Source organism: Panulirus ornatus, chromosome 59 (genome assembly GCF_036320965.1).
Source record: "Panulirus ornatus isolate Po-2019 chromosome 59, ASM3632096v1, whole genome shotgun sequence".
NCBI classification, from domain to species: Eukaryota; Metazoa; Arthropoda; class Malacostraca; order Decapoda; family Palinuridae; genus Panulirus; species Panulirus ornatus.
This window is the reverse complement of record NC_092282.1, coordinates 1,645,538-1,665,635: the sequence shown is the minus strand read 5'-3', so window position 1 is coordinate 1,665,635 and position 20,098 is coordinate 1,645,538. Positions and strand designations below refer to the sequence as shown.

Genomic DNA, 20,098 nt, shown 5'->3' with positions numbered 1-20,098 from the left:
AGTGGTATCAGCGACAGAGATGCCTGGCTCCACACCTGGCTCGTCGGAAAGGAATAAGTGATTGTTATTGAAGTTTTACAGTTAGAGGAAGTTGTGTGTTGTGTGGGCCTGTGTCTGGTGTGCTGGGGGTCAGGTCCAGGGCTTTCATGTACTTGCTGACGAATATCTGAGTGACAGGATAATCTAAGCAGCATCATACATAATTATTGATCATTAATCATTCATGGAAAAAAAAATATAAGGAGTGTTATGTTGGACTTGTTATCCTTACATACGACTACTCAAGATAACATCACACAAACCAACCAAATCGCTATCAATTACTAACAAATTTTGTAGAATTTTGTAGGAAATTCAGTGATGACTGGGGGAGGGGGGGGCGGAGAACAAAATGGCGGCAGTGGTGAGTTGCAACAGGTCCCGGATCCTGAACGTAACCGTCCACACAGTTTGACACTTGACCGCTGTTTCGATATTGGTTTCACAGCTCAAGTTTTTACTTCAACGTGCTACAGATGCCTCGAGAATAGAATTCTAACGAGGTGAAAAGATTTGTAAAATTGAGGACTTCATAAAGAGGCGAAACTGTTATAAATATTACCGGCGTTTCTATTTACAAGTTGATATATACAAAATGTGCCGGGTGTTTCATAAATGATAACTGATGATAAACTGTAACGGTCGAAAATGTTTCTGGCGTGAGTCCGTGTGAGCAGGTGTGTGAGGTGGCACGTGGCGGATGGCAGGCCTCCATCACCACACCACCCGCGGGGGGAGAACCCACACGATGACCTACACGAATGACGAACACAAGGTAGAGCGGGCAGGTCACGTGCCATACGTTATGTTACCGGGCTCCACGTGACGGAGGGTCACGGGGTCACGCTTGCTTACGTAACCTCATTTTCTGGCGACCTAACCGTAATGAACTTTCCTGTAGACCTTCCTCCTGAGCAGAGTGTACAGCGAGGAGGTCGTCTTGTCCTACGTACGAGGATCCTGACGGAGGAACCTTGGGTCGTGTGTGGAGGAGGCTGTGGTCTGTCCGCCACCGCCGTGTGCAGGCCAGGCCCCACACACACCTTCGCTCTATGGTATCCTGAGGATATGTCATCACATGTTGGTCGTCAGATCAGACGGAGGTTATCTCTCACGGCTGTAACATTACCAGGATAACACAGGCAGGATAACGCATCGCGGACGTTATCTTTTACGACCCAGACACCTCGGAGGATAACTGAGGCACGACACAGGCTCAGGTGGAGGCCAGGGACGCACAACATCCCGCCAGGTACCGTCGCAACGACGGGATGAAAATGTCCGTAATCAACATTATGAAATGTATGGATGACTTGCTTACGAGATATTATTTGCCGAGATGATGGTCGGGGTAGGGGTTGAGGGGGTGGTGCGAGTGGGGGAGGAGGGAAGTGTGATGACACTGGGGTGAGGGAGGGAAGTGTGATGACACTGGGGTGAGGGAGGGAAGTGTGATGACACTGGGGTGAGGGAGGGAAGTGTGATGACACTGGGGTGAGGGAGGGAAGTGTGATGACACTGGGGTGAGGAAGGGAAGTGTGATGACACTGGGGTGAGGGAGGGAAGTGTGATGACACTGGGGTGAGGGAGGGAAGTGTGATGACACTGGGGTGAGGGAGGGAAGTGTGATGACACTGGGGTGAGGGAGGGAAGTGTGATGACACTGGGGTGAGGGAGGGAAGTGTGATGACACTGGGGTGAGGGAGGGAAGTGTGATGACACTGGGGTGAGGGAGGGAAGGTCTCAGCAGTCCCATGTCCCCCCCCCCTCCCTCTCTCCCACCCAAAAAAATTACTCCCAGGGGTATGACACTGAAGGTCTGAAGCAACACGACTGCACACTTTTTGTTCATAATATCGGTGTTCTCATGCCACCACACCATCAATATCGCCCATATATTCTCGCAAACAAGAAGTTCTACCTCGATCCTTTGTCAGGTGCAGTGAGAGAAGCTACGGAGGCTCAGATCCCCTGACTGTAGCAGGTGTACACACACACACACACACACACACACACGTCAAAACTATATTATCCAGAGCAGAGGCACCTCGTCCACGATAGGAGCAGCTCCCAGCACTGCAACCTCACCCGTTGTGGTCATGGCCGTACTCGTGAGCAGTGATTAACAGTGTTCCATACCCATAATCCACAGACTTTATCAACCTCGTCAATGCATCTTAAAGTGCGATTAAAGACTTCTGAAACACATATGTCAGTGACCGGGAACTTCCTGTGCTCAGTGCTGGAAAATCCCCACCATAACTCAAGGAAAACCAGAGACATCCCTACAACTTCCCTAGTGAATAATGTTATGTGTTGTTCACTGAATATATATATATATATATATATATATATATATATATATATATATATATATATATATTAACACAGGAACCTGCACTGTGGTGGCAGTGTTTCTTGCTGACGGTAGCCTCGCTGAGGTCATCCTTAGGCCAGTCCACTGACGCAGGTATGAAGTAGATATCATGCGAGTTAACTGATCTACGATCGATCATACACAACTTTCTGAAGTGTGTTGATGTGAGACTAATGATGCTTCGAGGATGAGGCGCCACTCAGTAATGGAATACACATAATCAACTCGGTTGGGTCGAGACAAAGTTAGTCCTCTTCTGATTATAAAACTATCATTTATTTCACTGGGCAATATGGTCAAGGTTGTGGTGGAACTTCACACTGAACTGACCACATCCCTTTTCCAACGGGAGTCCAGGGGGACACGGGACAGCTGCCTGATGACAGCTGTCTACCCTAAATAATACTCAAATTCTTATTAATTGAAAACGGACATGCACAAAATGACGTGTTGTGGTGTAAGGAGTACAACAGCTTACAAGACTTGGAATCATATGGCATCTTGTATGGCAAGTCGCCCCTCTGTCCTTACTGGCAAGTCGGCCCTCTGTCCTTACTGGCAAGTCGCCCCTCTGTCCTTACTGGCAAGTCGGCCCTCTGTCCTTACTGGCAAGTCGCCCCTCCGTCCTTACTGGCAAGTCGGCCCTCTGTCCTTACTGGCAAGTCGGCCCTCTGTCCTTACTGGCAAGTCGCCCCTCCGTCCTTACTGGCAAGTCGGCCCTCTGTCCTTACTGGCAAGTCGGCCCTCTGTCCTTACTGGCAAGTCGCCCCTCTGTCCTTACTGGCTAGTCGCCCCTTTGTCCTTACTGGCAAGTCGGCCCTCTGTCCTTACTGGCAAGTCGGCCCTCTGTCCTTACTGGCAAGTCGCCCCTCCGTCCTTACTGGCAAGTCGGCCCTCTGTCCTTACTGGCAAGTCGGCCCTCTGTCCTTACTGGCAAGTCGGCCCTCTGTCCTTACTGGCAAGTCGCCCCTCTGTCCTTACTGGCAAGTAAAAAAATAAAAACCCCTTAGAGAGTAACGAAGAGCTGTTCCATACACAGGACCACAGCAGAACATAAACATACTGTAAACACTTGCAAAACGTTGCAAAAGCTAGGTATGCTCGCGCCCTCAAACACTGATGCCAGGATATTTCCTTGTATATACCTCCTTCAAGAGGAAGACGATGACCGTCATATGGTGGGGAGGTAAGGTTGAGGGCGGACCACCTCATGCCCCTGTGTCATTATGGAGGTCGAGGGTTGTGTGGCGTCGGAGGCATTGTTTACCAACATGTTATGTTCGTCTGGTTAGCCAGAGTGGTGGTCACCTTGTTTACAGATCTGATAACCAGTGTACATAAACAACCCGTGACACTTGCTTACATTACTTGCTTAACCAACCTTAGTAATTAGCCAACCTGATAAACTCTGCTCTACTAATACGTTTATTCTGGTGCTCTCGCCCGTCTCTATGGACCAGTTTGTTTCCTCAACTTATTTTGAAAATCTTACTTGCTGGTGACGTAGCCACCATCACTAGCTACGTGACGTTACCAGACTCGCTTCACTAGTGAACCAAACAATAGCTTTTGTGTTACCAGACGAACTACTGAACCCAGCTAACATGGGACATACAAGAGCAAGTATCTCGTTACTTCTGAAACAAGTTCTACATGTACGTGTGTTTACTGGTAAAGTTCTACATCTCTTCATGAATTTAGTTATATTTACAACTATTATTATTATCATCAGATGTGATGATCATAACTCGAGAACGATATTTCCATAACAGTTGCAACATGAGAATGACACTTTGCATCTATATGCAAATGCGGTCTTTCCCCTTCATCAGCGTGATTATATATATATATATATATATATATATATATATATATATATATATATATATATATATATATATATATACTGTGATCATAGCAGTGTTGCGTCAAGATATTTCCTGTGCTGTGTGAACCATATCCTCCCTGTCAACCACATGCAAGGCGGGTACCATGTGTCACTGATAACAGACGCCTTGTCTCATAATCCTCATGGTATGTATGTCCCTCATGTCCTGGCCCTCACCTGCCCTGGCCCTTCCCTCACCTGCCCTGATCCTTAACTCACTCACCAGACCCCCTCCAATATGGGCAGTCAATCTTACAGGTGTGTGGTGGAGGAGGAACTCAGGGAAGTGGGGAAGTGAAAGAGGTGAGGGGGACATACTGTGTCTGTCTATCTGTCTTGATCTGCGTCTCGTCACAACTTCCTCTGTCAACTCAGACTTGGACAGGATAACCTACGTGTTTAAGGCCTTTAAACCCAATTTCTGTTAATCTCTCTAAAACCGCCAACAACCTTCCCATAAGTGTTGATGGATCTGTAAATCAAGTGTTGATCGCAGTAACATATCTGGCATGACAGTCACATCCAGCCTACAGTGGAGACTCACAATGCACCAGTTGCTCGCTCTTCTTCCAAGAACTACTGAAATGTCGTCCATACTTATCTGCGCCACACTTGCTCTGATCAGACACAAGGATGGTTCTTCTTCGTGTGAAGGTTCCAGCTCGACGTGCTTACAAGAGAGAGTCGAGTCCAGAATAATGCGACTCATCATCAACTCAGTCTAACCTCAGAACCCGCCCCACTTGCCTCACGTGGCAGTGCTGGTTCGTCAGTGGGGATCACTCCGCTTCTTGCTCCCGAGAACTGGCCACTTGTGCGGCCCAGCCATCAGCTACACGACGCACTCCTCTGCAAGGTGCGACCTCACCTGATCACTGTCTGGTAACCTAAGGATGACGGGCCAGGCAACACAGTAAGTCTTTCCTGACAACTAGACCCCCCTCCCCCTTTCTGTACAAGATATGGCATATTTTTCCTCGTCTTTTCTTATTTTTCATCTTGTCTCATGCCTTTTCATATTCATAATTACGGCTCAGCCTCGACGTGGACGTGTGCCCGCATGACCCAAATCTTGCCAGTCTTAATGTGTGTGTGTGTGTGTGTGTCTGTGTTACAGGTGATGCACTGAGGAGGGACGGCAGCAAAAGCTTCAGTCACAAGAGTCCCACGTCCCCAGCCACGTCCTGACGTCACCATCTCCCAGCCACGTCCTGACGTCACCAACCCCCAGCCACGTCCTGACGTCATCAACCCCCAGCCACGCCCAGGTCTCTGCCGTACAATAAGCAAACCTTATCAGGGTCTCAAAAATCTGGAAATTACTTAAACAATTCTCAAATTTCCACCACCGCTCCCTCACAGACCCACAAAAACTGTCAGAAATCCTCACCTGGTCTTAGAAATTCGTCTGAGGTTTCCCTGCAGCAGAACCTCTCACGAGACCTGAAGCAGAACCCCACGACAACACAACCTTCCCGTCTGACCCACACCTAACCCTTGACCTCTGACCCCTGACCATGAGCAGCGAGGCCAGCAGCAGCAGAGCCTCCCCAATCCCCCGCTCCGCCCCAGATCTAGATGCCTCCCCCAGGGTTCCTCCGTCAGCAGGCAGCGCCACCCCCCAGCAGGAGGGGGCAAGCGCTCCTCCCACAGCCACCATAGTGGCCGTCGCCCAGGGTGAAGCTTGGCACCAACCCCAGCACCGGGAACCATCCGCCCACGACCAGCCAAGGTACGTACACGACCAGCCAAGGTACGTACACGACCAGCCAAGGTACGTACACGACCAACCAAGGTACGTACACGACCAGCTTAGGTGCGTACACGACCAGCCAAGGTACGTACACGACCAGTCAAGGTACGTACACGACCAGGTTAGGTGCGTACACGACCAGCTTAGGTGCGTACATGACCAGCCAAGGTGCGTACACGACCAGCCAAGGTACGTACACGACCAGCCAAAGTACGTACACGACCAGCCAAAGTGCGTACCATACCTACCTTGCAATACTGTATGTATGACTTTGATGATGAAAACCTCATAAAACTGATCATGAAAATCTATCAATAGATTAATATTAAAGCCTGCACGACCTACCACGTGCACATCACATACGTGTCCACACCACGTGCACATCACATACATGTCCACACCACGTGCACATCACATACATGTCCACACCACGTGCACATCACATACATGTCCACACCACGTGCACATCACATACATGCCCACACCACGTGCACATCACATACATGTCCACACCACGTGCACATCACGGCATGACCCCATGACTGGCCACACACAGCGGACTGAACCTGACCATCCTGCCCACGAGCGGCCACGGCAGCGGCAGCAGCGGCCCGCCCTCAGCCTGCCCCACGCCCGTGAGTGAGGGTGGCGTGGCCGTGGGCGTGGCTGCCAACGTCATCATCAGGGATGACGTCAGCCTTTCCGCTCGCACGCCCGTCAAGCAGGAGGAGGAGGAGGAGCTTAAACACGCCTACACGGCCGCCCACGCCCACGCCTACACCCACACCATACACGTAGCGCCCAAGCCAGAGGTGAGGAGGTAGTGTCAGGAGTGAATGAGTAATGGCCTTGTTTGCATCCATCCACTCCCGAGCTGTCATGAAATACACCCACCAGATTGTGACCTGGTGTTAGTGATGAGTAATGGCCTTGTTTGCATACATCCACTCCCGAGCTGTCATGAAATACACCCACCAGATTGTGACCAGGTGTTAGTGATCAATCACTACACTGTGACCCAGTGTTACTGGTCCCACTATAGCACTCTGACCTAGTGTTACCAGTCTGACCGTAGCACTGTGACCATCACACAACTGTAGTCCCGATCTATCAAGAACAGACTTCGTTGCTCTCTCAAAGCAGTAGTTTCAGTCCCCCTCCCCTCACCCTTCCTCTCGTGTGTAGTTATATGACTTATATGCAAATATTGGAGTTCCTGCCAGACTGAAGATTATCTATGACTAACTAACCCGCATAACGTGTTCCCTGCCTCCCCTGGCCTGGCTGGCTGCTGACCTCAGGTCAAGGGTGAACTGGGCACACCGCCCCCCTCCGCCGCTGCTACCCACATTCCGGCCACAGTACATGACCTGGAGCAAGGCACCTACGTAAGTTACCAAGTATGGCATGTATGACATGATGAGTATAGCCCACTATAGCTTATATGATGAGTATAGCCCACTATAGCTTATATGATGAGTATATCCCACTATAGCTTATATGATGAGTATATCCCACTATAGCTTTTATGATGAGTATATCCCACTATAGCTATATGATTCCCAGTGTTGCCTGGTATAGGCCAAGCATCAGCATGGTTGGTGCTGTCACTGAGCACAACACGCGAGCTTCCAGTGTGGCTCCGTCAGTCACATTCACAACACTTTATCAGTTGTTTGTGGCTTGCTTTAGTGTTGTTCTTCATGGCAGTCTTCCCACCTTGTTCTGCTGTTATAGTTATTATGATACGGTAGTTATCGTGTGTTCCTGTTCTTGTTCTGACATAACATACGACCGTCACAGAGCGTGGTGGTGTATGACCCCAGCCAGCCGGTGGAGCACGTACACGCCCACACTGTGGACGGCCACGGCCACGCCCACGCCCACCTGAGCAGCGAGGGCGCCACCTACGCCACCCTGGAGTCGGCCCCGGCCATCACCACCCTCGCCTCAATACCGTACCCGGATCCTTACTACTACTACAAGACGCAAGACATGTGAGTACACGGGGCAACACGGTGGCCACACCGGGCAAGGCCATATGAAACAAAGATAAGTGGGGAAGATTAAGGGAAATTAAGGGTTTAAAAGAGGTGAGTCCGAATGTGGGATGGTCAAAGAGGACAAAGTTCCAGGAAGGTAAGGAGCCTTCATGGATCTTGCTTGACAAAGCTCTATGGAACGTACGGAGCGAGCCTTCAGGGAACTGTGTGAGGCTGACGGTGTAGTGAAGGTATGGTGTAGTGATGATAACATCTGGTGAGAGGAAAGATAAGGCTGGCGAGCGATGGTGAAGAGCAAATATATTGATGATAGCAGTTACTGATGACACTGATGGTGATGTTGTAACATCATCAGTATTGATGACAACTGCTGAATAATAGTGATGAAGGAGAGTATTGATGACAGTGATGAAGGAGAGTATTGATGACAGTGATGAGTGTGGTAATAATGATGCTATTGATGGTGATAATCACAATGATACAGTGATGACAGAGTTATGAGTGTGATGATGAACATGATGATGGTGACAATGATGGTGATTATCATGAAAAGAGTGACGGTCTACTGGTGATAACGATAGAGATACTAGTATCCACACACACACACACACACACACACACACACACACACACACACACACACACAGCATAACTCTTGGGTCACCGTACACAACATTCCACAACAAACTCTTTCTCTCACAAATTCAAATTCAAAATGTCAAGTTTTACTGTAGACCAAACCTTCATGTGTACAGTCATGGATGTGGGTGACACACCTGAGGAAAACACACACAAAATCATCAGTTTCATGACCCGCTAACGTGAGGCAGACCTCAGTCAAGTTCTACTGTTCTGTCATCATGACAACATATATCCAGTGTTATCATGGAGCGTCATCACTTACCGTGCTCCATCATGCTGTTCTGGTCAGCACGTGTGTGTGTGTGTGTGTGTGTGTGTGTGTGTGTGTGTGTGTGTGTGTGTGTGTGTGACGTAGCCTGTCTTTCTTGCTCACTTCGACCCGTCGTGACACATTCTAACGCGTGCCTGATTTCCATGGAATCTCTGTTGACCTCTGATCTCAGCGTGACCCTTGCTGGCTGGCAGGTACGTGAAGGAGGAGGCGCGACGCTCCACCAGCTACGACTTCGTCCAGTCGCCCTACGGCCCGACGGCCGGCCACGCCCACGCTAACGCCCACAGCCACGCCCACCTGCAGAAGACCGAGCCAGCTATGTGGTCCTCCGCCCCAGACTACAGCCAGATCCCACCCGTAAGATATCTCTCTGTTACACCAGTTTACACTCGTCCACACCTGTGTATCTGGCCACACCTTACTGTGACGCACACAGAACTGGTACACACACACACACACACACACACACACACACACACACACACACACCATTATGGTTGAGTCATCACCTCTTCGTGAAGGATTTCCAACCTAAGGTCAAACAAAACATTTAAGTCACTAAAACTCTGCCTGTTATCATCATGCATCTCGGCCATATATGGAGCATCTTCTTCATAATTCTGGACGAACATGACATGATGATGGGAGAAGGTTGGAAGGTGTGAAGAAGTCATGACAAAGACGCATGCATGGTCCTCTTCAATACAGTATGGTCATGCAGAGCGCATGGCAACTAACAGGTTGTTGTATATGATATACTACAGCAGTACAGTCGAAGGTTCAGGAGGAGAGGAGGATGATGTAGTGGGAGAAGACACATCAGGTATGGGGTTACTTGATGTGATGCTGCAGCAGGAATGGTTGTGGGTCGCATGTGATGCAGGACAGATAGACAGATACAGACACAAACAAACAGATCGATAGATCGATCCATCACAAGACAGCCTCAGGGTAGATATTTAGACAAATAGAAAGACAGATCGATTTTGCTAATGTTATCTCCAGAGTTGTGATGATGTGGCATGAGGATACCTGGTCTTAACGTTGTACTTCGGGTAACTAGTGTTTACTAACTCCTGGGAGTAAGTGGGGCCAATATCAGTGCCTCACTAATCCATCAGTTACGTGTGAGTTATTCTTCCTCATAACCATTACGTCCAGGATCAGGTTGTAAGAGATCAGGCCCCTCTCCTCCTCCTGACCTCACCACACGTCTGTCGTACCCCTGTAACCGTCCTGTATCCCTGTAACTCCCCGTGCATGGTGTGACCTCCACTGTCTTCCCTCCTCGTCCTCCACGACCACAACTCTTCCTTATCCTCCCTTGACCGTTGCAGCCGCCCTACCTGACGCAGCAGGAGGTGCTGGACAGGTCGACCCCGCTGCCCCACCACACGTACATGACCTCGGCCGCCGCCTGGACCAGCCCCTCACCCTACGACTCCATCCTCCACACTGCCACAGGGGAGACCTACCGACGCATCGAACCAGGTCAGTACCAGCAGGTCAGGGGTCAGGGCACCAGGTGAGGAGCACGGGAAGGTATACGAGGGTCAGTCACCGGGGACGACGGTCGTAGCTTCAGTTAAGGTCAGGTCAGCGTTAAGAAGCCGGGTCAAGGACAGTCAGCGACACGGGAAGTCAGGTCAATAAGTGAGGAACCAGGTCAGCGGGTCAGCAGTAGGAGAGAAAGACGTAAGCAATTAACTGGCAGCCTTGATAAATGAACCGTCTACTATACAGAGAGAGAGAGAGAGAAGAGAGAGAGAGAGAGAGAGAGAGAGAGAGAGAGAGAGAGAGAGAGAGAGAGAGAGAGAGAGAGAGAGAGAGAGAGAGATCCCTGCTAATATTCCTATGTGACCCTCTGTTGATGGCACAGTTCAAGTGGGGTGGCACTCAGTGCCAGCCAGAAGGAAGGCCTTGGGGAGGGTGTGGACGACGAGGTTGGTCTACAGTATAAATGATGACCGTCGGGCAGAGCAGACGTTACCGGGAGATCACGGTAGAATTCCTCTCCTCCCGGGAACCCGTCGTGATGACCACAACGTCATCACGACCGTCACTACCAGCGGGGTCTCACGACCTGGCACCACCGCTATTCCTAACTCACACAGCAGACGGCCCCCATCCAGCAGGGTAGATGAGTACCCTGTATGACAACCTGAGCATACTGACCTCATACAGCGACGGTCAATAACCTCACACATGCGAGGACTGATGAGTCTGGAAAATATAACCCACACAACCGAGATCACAACCCTGGCCGTGAAGCATGTGACAGCTGACGACACTGTAGTGTATGGTAACACAGTAACACCAGAAGCTCTGCATGTTACCTCACCACACACTACTATCATGACCTTTGGTATCAACAACCACAACATGTTGTGAGAAGCAACACAAAATATGACGAAGAAAATATAAGACGAGGAAGACTCCTCACCCAGGTAGCCCTGGCCGGCCACACAACACACCAGCCTCCCACACACACACACTACACAACCTCCACTCATTATACATAATACACAATAAACAGCTCTTACCTTCCCTGCCGGCCAGCAGGGGTGCCAGGGTTCCCACAGTGCCGGCCGTCAGCAGGGGTGACAGGGTTCCCACAGTGCCGGCCACCAGCAGGGGTGCCAGGGTTCCCACAGTGCCGGCCAGCAGGGGTGACAGGGTTCCCACAGTGCCGGCCACCAGCAGGGGTGCCAGGGTTCCCACAGTGCCGGCCAGCAGGGGTGACAGGGTTCCCACAGTGCCGGCCACCAGCAGGGGTGCCAGGGTTCCCACAGTGCCGGCCGCCAGCAGGGTGGACAGGGTTCCCACAGTGCCGGCCGCCAGCAGGGGTGGCAGGGTTCCCACAGTGCCGGTCAGGGCGCAATACTCAGGGGAGTCACGGCTGGTAGAGTCGTCTCCTGCACGTCGCTTTATAACACACATCATGGCTTCTGATTCTAAGTACGTTCTAGATATTCATCTGTTCATCAGATTATCAGGAACCTAATCTGAACATTTTTAGATTTCTAAAAAGCGATAGATTTAGAAATAGAATGAGATATCTGGAAGTATGTGTATAAGCGAAGGTGATGGTGGCGGGTATGTGATAAGGAACACCGACGTAAATTAATATGCATCTAGCTGGCTGGCAGGTCAGGTCTGGTCTGGTCTGGGGTGCATCACACACACACGGGCCACCAGGGACCAAGGGGTAATGGCACGGGGGGGGGGGGGGGGGGCTACTGTATCATTAAGATAAAAGTTTGAATCTCATTTACACGACTGAGGATTTGTCGTTAGTTACGTCTAGTAATTCAAATGCCTTTTTGAAAAAATAAATGATTCAAAAGTAAAAAAAAATAATAAATTTTTGCACAGGAAACTTCTGAATCTCTCTCTCTCTCTCTCTCTCTCTCTCTCTCTCTCTCTCTCTATATATATATATATATATATATATATATATATATATATATATATATATGTATAATAATTATTCTATTATTCTTTGTCACATATGAACAGTGTAGGTATGTAGTTCCTTTGTAAGTGGTGATAATATTCTGGTTTGGTTTAGTCTATCCTCTTCCTTCGTATCATTCCGTTTTCTTTTCCTTGCGGCGATCTCTTTCAATATTGTGTTTTCATTTATTCTGTGTTTAGTTCATGTTTATATGGACAGGGAAAGATAGGCGAACCCATTAATTAGAGAGAGAGAGAGAGAGAGAGAGAGAGAGAGAGAGAGAGAGAGAGAGAGAGAGAGAGAGAGAGAGAGAGAGAGCGCCAGGTTTACTATGTAATTATCACATTACGAGTGAAGGATGCCAACATCTGATACACACTCACTTAACTCTTAAGTTCCCTCCCATCCTTACGTCTCCCCCAACACTTATGGCGGCCCGGGTAGTTATCATCAACACCCCCCCCCCCCCCACCCACCTCCTTCCTTCCCTAATATTGCGACATGCGTCACCCAACAGACGGACGGATCCACCCACACTGATCTGTCCGTCTGTCGTGCTTCCTGTATACACAATCCATACATTAACTGACCAAGACGTATGTATGACCGCACGTATGTATGTATGTATGTATGTATGTATGTATGTATGTATGTATGTCCAACTTAATGTGCCGCCAGAGGGGGGGGGGGGGGGGGGGGGGGTCCGTCCGTGTCTCCTGCAGGATAAATCTGGTCCCCCCTCCCCCCTCCCCCCCCCCGCCATCCTATGTGTTTTGATGGCGTGTTGTTGTTGTGATAGTGGTCAACCCAACCCCTTATATGCTTTTCCTCCCGACCTCAAATTAGCCGGCGACAAATTTATCCAGCAATCAAATTAGCCCGGATCAAATTTCCTGGCTCTCAAATTAGCCAGCGACTCGCCTTTCACTCTGGCCCGGGCCGAGCTGGCCCAGTCTGGGGTGGGGTATGGGGCCGGCCTGGGGGAGGGGGATGGAGACTGGGGAAAGGCGATATTGCAGGCAAATTTCTAGATAAGTTTTTGCTTGAATGTTAGGGTGTTATGGGAGGGGGGGAGGGCAGTGCGTGTCTCTGACGTGTGTGTGGTGTGTGTGTGTACACACACACACACACACACACACACACACACGATCATAATTGTGTCATATGCAGTTTCCCGGTGATGGACCTCACCAATATTATAATTTTTACTTAAAAAGAGAAATATCTATTAGGAACAGAGAAGGGGGTCAGATGAGGATATTCCCTGAAAGGCCCAGTCCTCTGTTCTTAACGCTACCTCGCTAATGCGGGAAATGGCGAATAGTATGAAAGAAAGAATATATATATATATATATATATATATATATATATATATATATATATATATATATATATATATAAGTACATCATAATGACTTAATTAAGTAATTAATGTGACACCAGCTGGTCAAGTGGCGGGTGTTGAAGGCAAACCAGAAAATTGCTCCACTCAAGCAGTGACGAGCGTCAACTGTTGACTTGATGATATTCCACGAGAAAAAGAGGAACACCAGAATTGCTGGGGAAAAGCGCGCGTAATCTGGCGGGACAAAGGCGGCGTTGAGCGCGCTCCGGGTCGTCAGGTTTCCTTATCTAGCTTTCGCGCCTCTACGCCATAAACCCCTCCTCCTGGCCGCTCGGGGTCGCATCTCGAGAGCCTAATTTATCGCTGGGAGCTACGAACTCCAGGTTCATGGGCTGTTTGCTCCCGGCGGCGCCATGTTTACCCAGGGTCTCCGCGGACTCGTAACTCTGACGGGAAATTGAAGCGACAAGCGACTCTTTCCCGCCCACTCCAGCCGTTAACCGTCACATCCACGAACCTAACCTACAACTCCCCCACACTTCTACTTCACGTTTACATAAAACCAAACAACTCCAGAGAAAAATGATATATTTTGGGTGAAAAAATATCAATGAAGAATTTCTTTTTCTTTTCTGGGTAATATAATATGAAGGGCGGCCGCGCGGGACACGTAAGTCCCAGGGATCCTTGGTGGCTCCCTCCTCCCGCAGCTGCTGCAGGTCCTCCCCTCACCTCCCGGGCCAGCCCTCACCGTCTGGTCATATTTATACCATGATATACTCACGAGACACCGGCCAGGTTATACCATGATATACTCACGAGACACCGGCCAGGTTATACTATTATCGGCAATGGACGAGAGACTGTACAGTCTCGTAGAGGAACTTCTCACTCCAAAGGAGTCCACTGTTTCCCTCCTCCTGATTGGAGCGCAGATCCTGGAAGCTGCAGGAGACGGATGAATGGGGTCCTGCGGTTGTATAATTAATGCTGTATGCAGCGAGCGACGTGCAGTGACCCGTGGTCTGAGGTCACAGCCGACACTGGTCCACTGACCAAGTTAGCAGGTTATTAAGCCATTTCATCGAAGGATTTGTGCATCATGGTCCAAAACTCTGTACTGTACCACAGTACATTCACCTTACCTGCTCCATTCTCTATATGACGACCTCTTTGATCATATTACTAATCTTGTTGCCTCCAACTGATCTCTCTATCTACATCTATTTCTTTGTGTTTACTGCCATATTTCTGTCCTTGTACTCAACTACCCTGGTCATACCATGTTGACCTGGCCTGTACCCTACTGACCTGACCTGTACCCTCCTGCTGACCTGACCTGTACCCTGCTGACCTGACCTGTACCCTGCTGATCTAACCTGCACCCTGGCTGACCTGACCTGACCTGTACCCTGCTACCCTGACCTGTACCCTGCTGACGCACCATGTACACCAAGCCCACCAATTACCTCTTCTCGTCTGGTTCATAGTGACTCTAATATGACTGTCCTGATCATCGGTGAAGTGTGGTAACAGTGGACGATCTGAGCTGCACACCCCACCACACTCAGCTGGATGATACGTCACATGTCTGGACACGTAAACAATACACCAGCGACACAATACTTAGTGTTGACAATGTCCTGGTCAGACCATGTTAAGTTCACGTCAACTTTATCATTGTCGGAGAACAACTAAAACAAATACAGAGAAGAACAAAGAAACTAATTCCATCTTTCAGAAATAATACGTGTAATATTGAGATATGTAAAATGATAATTTATAGATAATTGCCAACTCTGATGATAATTAAAGGTGAAGATCCTTCATTAGTCGGGCTACACAACACTGGAGTAAATCACCGTTAGTTACTGTTAACATATTAAAGGTGAAGATCCTTCATTAGTCGGGCTACACAACACTGGAATAAATCACCGTTAGTTACTGTTAACATATTAAAGGTGAAGATCCTTCATTAGTCGGGCTACACAACACTGGAATAAATCACCGTTAGTTACTGTTAACATATTAAAGGTGAAGATCCTTCATTAGTCGGGCTACACAACACTGGAATAAATCACCGTTAGTTACTGTTAACATATTAAAGGTGAAGATCCTTCATTAGTCGGGCTACACAACACTGGAATAAATCACCGTTAGTTACTGTTAACATATTAAAGGTGAAGATCCTTCATTAGTCGGGCTACACAACACTGGAATAAATCACCGTTAGTTACTGTTAACATATTAAAGGTGAAGATCCTTCATTAGTCGGGCTACACAACACTGGAATAAATCACCGTTAGTTACTGTTAACATATTAAAGGTGAAGATCCTTCATTAGTCGGGCTACACAACACTGGAATAAATCACCGTTAGTTACTGTTAACATATTAAAGGTGAAGATCCTTCATTAGTCGGGCTACACAACACTGGAATAAATCACCGTTAGTTACTGTTAACATATTAAAGGTGAAGATCCTTCATTAGTCGGGCTACACAACACTGGAATAAATCACCGTTAGTTACTGTTAACATATTAAAGGTGAAGATCCTTCATTAGTCGGGCTACACAACACTGGAATAAATCACCGTTAGTTACTGTTAACATATTAAAGAACCGTTCTGACAAATGCTCAAATGACGTCCATCATCAGTGAACAAACCTGTTTAAGACTGACCACAGTACAATATACACGTATATCAACTTGGTTTTCTTTGTAGCTGTCGAGGCAATGCCAGCTGTGCCCCGGCCGCTCACTGGGTAGATGAGAAAGTGTCGTTCATTTATCAGTAGACTCTTCACTGCTAGGTTGCCTCCGGTGGGCGGGTGGGGAGGAGCCCTTACTGTACCGTCATCATCTATACAGACGAAAACCGAACGACGCTGTTGCTACTGACCTGCTCCCTGCATGTGCGCCCTCCACCCGTACTCTGACTGAGATGTTATGTCTATGTATGACCTCGTGCTGACACTGTCACCTGTCCCTCCCACCTACACTACTCCCACCTACCATCCTCCACTAACCTTAACTATGGTAGTCTCACCCGCTAACCCAGACCACTCACCCCCTCTCCTCCCGTGTGCCGCAGGCGACCCAGACAGCAATGAGAGCCGCGAGTGCGTCAACTGCGGCGTCATGACCACCCCCCTGTGGCGGCGGGACTCCGGCGGTCACTACCTGTGCAACGCCTGCGGCCTCTACAGCCGCGCCAACGGCATGAACCGGCCGCATGTCCGCAGCCAACGGCGACCCGTCAGTCCGGTGAGTATGGCAACCCACCAGAGTGGTAGCTCCTGCAGGCAGAGGGTAGCCATGGCACCTGTAGAGGTAGCTATGGCAACCAGGGGTAACTATGGCAACCAGGGGTATCTGACCTGTGTTCACCTGACATAATGTACATTTCTAATAAGTATGACCTTAAAACGTGATGACCTCGTCCTACTTAACGCTTATATTAAACATTCATAATGTTAATGTTATATAACATTGTATCGTATTAGCCTAACAATACTTTAAGTTTGGTGACCTTGACCTTTGATGACGTCACTGAGATAACCTGGTCCCACAGTACACGACCCCGACGGCCACTCCGCAGCCGCCGCGCAGGTCGGGGATGACCTGCTCCAACTGCCAGACGACCAACACGACCCTCTGGCGACGTAACAACAACGGTGAACCAGTGTGCAACGCCTGCGGCCTCTACTACAAGCTGCACGGGGTCAGTCATCACCAACTTGTATAACTCACAACCCGAGTGCCAACCCTGCTCCAAGCAGCTGGACATACAGACATACATACATACATCATACATACATACATACATACATCATACATACATACATACATACATCATACATACATACATACATGCATCCATACATACCCAGTCAGTAATACCCAGTGACTGTATACCGTCATGTCACTGTGGCTTCCCTCCTCGTGTTGTGCATGTCTGTTGTTCCGACCTCGCTTGACCTGACACGGTAGTGACCTAGTGCCAGGTTGACCCTCCCCTCCTGTACCTTTACCACTGTGTTAACATTAAATATATTACAAGACAAAAATGCAGATATACTATTTTCTCTGTTCTCACTGTGACTTAATGGAGAGAGAGAGAGAGAGAGAGAGAGAGAGAGAGAGAGAGAGAGAGAGAGAGAGAGAGTAATAACGTATTACAAACACAATGAACACTGGGCTACCAATGTGTGGCCAGACCAATGGACATTTCTCAAAATCATTCGTCCGTGGTGTCATATTGTTTCGTACACAAAGAGTTGGTAAGATACTTTTTTGACCGTGTGTACAAGGTGCGTCTCCTGCACAAGCCAATGAGAACCGGTCTTCACGTGTAATATACAACATACAGTATCTTATCTCTTTATTCCGCGTACATATAATTATAGGGCCATCTGTATTCCCCGAGAGCTGGACTTGGGCTGTTCACCTGATAACACAGCTCGTACAGCCCCGTTCAACTGGACCCTCAACTCAAGTCTAGCCGATCCTCCCGGGTCTCAACGCCTGCCATTAGTGGTCTGCTATCTTAATTAGCTTCATTTTCACGCCCTAAACGCTTTATTTAACACACTCAGTGCAAGAGTATTTACATAGCAACCTATTGGGTCGATAGCTTTATCTTGCGAGTGGTCGACTGCGCGGGGTGATCACTCCCGTTCCCACAAGTTTTTTCAAGAACTTGGTCGGGTCTGGTGAGGCTGGCGGCCATGACAGTTCATGATGTTTACACCTGACGTCACGTGGCGTGTCAGGCTGAGCGGCGGGTTGGTCGCTTCCATCATAACGTTTGCCTCTGTCAATTACCTGTTACTCTCACCCGCCTCCACGACTTGAGGGCTAGAATACACCCCTACCCCCTCACCTTTTCAGCCGCGTGATGCCGTGTGTGACGCACATGTGAAGGTGAGGTGGGCGGAGGGCAGGGGGCGGGGTGTTGCGCCAGCTGCCTCATGTGCGATAATCTGCATGTACCGCATCCTGAAGATCTTCAACTTACCTGACGTTATCACCGTACCTGCAGGTCGTCAATAATCCGCTACTCACCTCTATCATCGTCACCAGAATGTCACGTAACAACAACAGGAGAGATGGTGACCATTCCTCATCTGTCACAACCACGAAGAAATTTGTCCATAAACCACGCCCCTTCCTCCCTCCCTCCCTCGTCTCCTACATCTCCGCCCCAACATACGTGACCTCTCCCCTCCCCAGACCCCCTACCTCCCGTACCCCTGCCTGGCCACCTACGTCACCTGTGTGTCTGACCAACTGTGCTGGCCAGACCCCAGGTACTGCCTCAGTCTCAGGTGGATGAAGGGATGAACTAGAGGTGTGTGGCATCTTGTCATGCTGACGACGCTACGTAAGTGTGGGTGTGGCGGCAACGTGACATACTGATAATGTCACATAACATTACACTGTAAAAGATAATATAAGCGGATCTAGTTCTGGTACATTATGCATGACAACTGGAGAGTGGATGTGGGAGCCACAGAGGTCTTGCGTCTCCCCACGATGCGACAGATGAAATCCAGGAAGCAGACGAGGCAGCAGTGGGTGTTACAGGAGGTCTTCACGTCACCAGACCGCTGAGGGTCTGTGGAGGCGGCAGTACTGGTGTGTGTAACACCAGGTAAACACAAAACTTGTACACCGTCAGGTGGGAGTCGGGGTGAGGGCAATGGATCGGTGCAGCTCTACCTCGTGGCTGTGTAGCAGTCTGGCGACTTTATGTGCTGACTCAGCTGGGTTGGGGCTGGGAGGCAGGTGGTGTTGGGGCTTGGAGGCAGGTGGTGTTGGGGCTTGGAGACAGGTGGTGTTGGGGCTTGGAGGCAGGTGGTGTTGGGGCTTGGAGGCAGGGAGTGTCAGGGTGAGGGGGGCCTCTGGCGGATGAAGTGATCATTCCTAAGGTTTGATGCCGCTTCATGGGAGGGTCGGGTGAGGCTGGGTAAGATGGAAGTCTCTGCCTCCAAAACGATGGACTCCGGTTCGCCACACCTGCGGCTGATGATGTAGCCTGGTCGAGGAGGAAGATACACTCATCAGGAAGGTAACGCCTTCTACAGGTAGCTGTAGAGGTCCGGTCTCTCTGCTGTGTTAGTCTTCTGAAGCAGATTTCTCGGGGAAAACTAATGGTACGCTTTAGTGGCAGGAACGTCTGGTGATGCCAAGGGGTGTCTGTCTGGTGGTGGCAGGGGCGTCTGTCTGGTGGTGGCAGGGGCGTCTGTCTGGTGGTGGCAGGGGCGTCTGTCTGGTGGTGGCAGGGGCGTCTGTCTGGTGGTGGCATGGGTGTCTGGT

General features: G+C 49.4%; 1 protein-coding gene and 1 long non-coding RNA gene across 5 annotated transcripts in view; one reads left to right on the top strand and one right to left on the bottom strand.

The window, feature by feature from the left end:
* Positions 1–20,098, top strand: part of LOC139767229 (uncharacterized) — a 35,839-nt gene that overhangs the window by 5,151 nt on the left and 10,590 nt on the right. For 3 of the 4 annotated variants that reach the window (XR_011717016.1, XM_071696371.1, XM_071696373.1), the window contains exons 2-9: positions 5,422–6,036; positions 6,614–6,869; positions 7,359–7,445; positions 7,861–8,054; positions 9,168–9,333; positions 10,314–10,467; positions 16,872–17,044; positions 17,352–17,501. Coding sequence is in view for 3 of the 4 variants with exons in the window: in XM_071696371.1 (XP_071552472.1) it covers positions 5,822–6,036; positions 6,614–6,869; positions 7,359–7,445; positions 7,861–8,054; positions 9,168–9,333; positions 10,314–10,467; positions 16,872–17,044; positions 17,352–17,501 (1,395 nt within the window). In the remaining variant the exon portion in view is untranslated. Of the gene's footprint in view, positions 1–3,163; positions 5,218–5,421; positions 6,037–6,613; positions 6,870–7,358; positions 7,446–7,860; positions 8,055–9,167; positions 9,334–10,313; positions 10,468–16,871; positions 17,045–17,351; positions 17,502–20,098 lie in introns of those variants that run through there. The other variant, XM_071696372.1, reaches the window with a different exon arrangement.
* On the bottom strand, positions 6,894–7,345 carry LOC139767230 (uncharacterized). Its single transcript, XR_011717017.1, has 2 exons — positions 7,044–7,345; positions 6,894–6,962 (listed from the first exon to the last, which is right to left on the bottom strand). It is a non-coding gene; the product is annotated as an uncharacterized lncRNA (long non-coding RNA).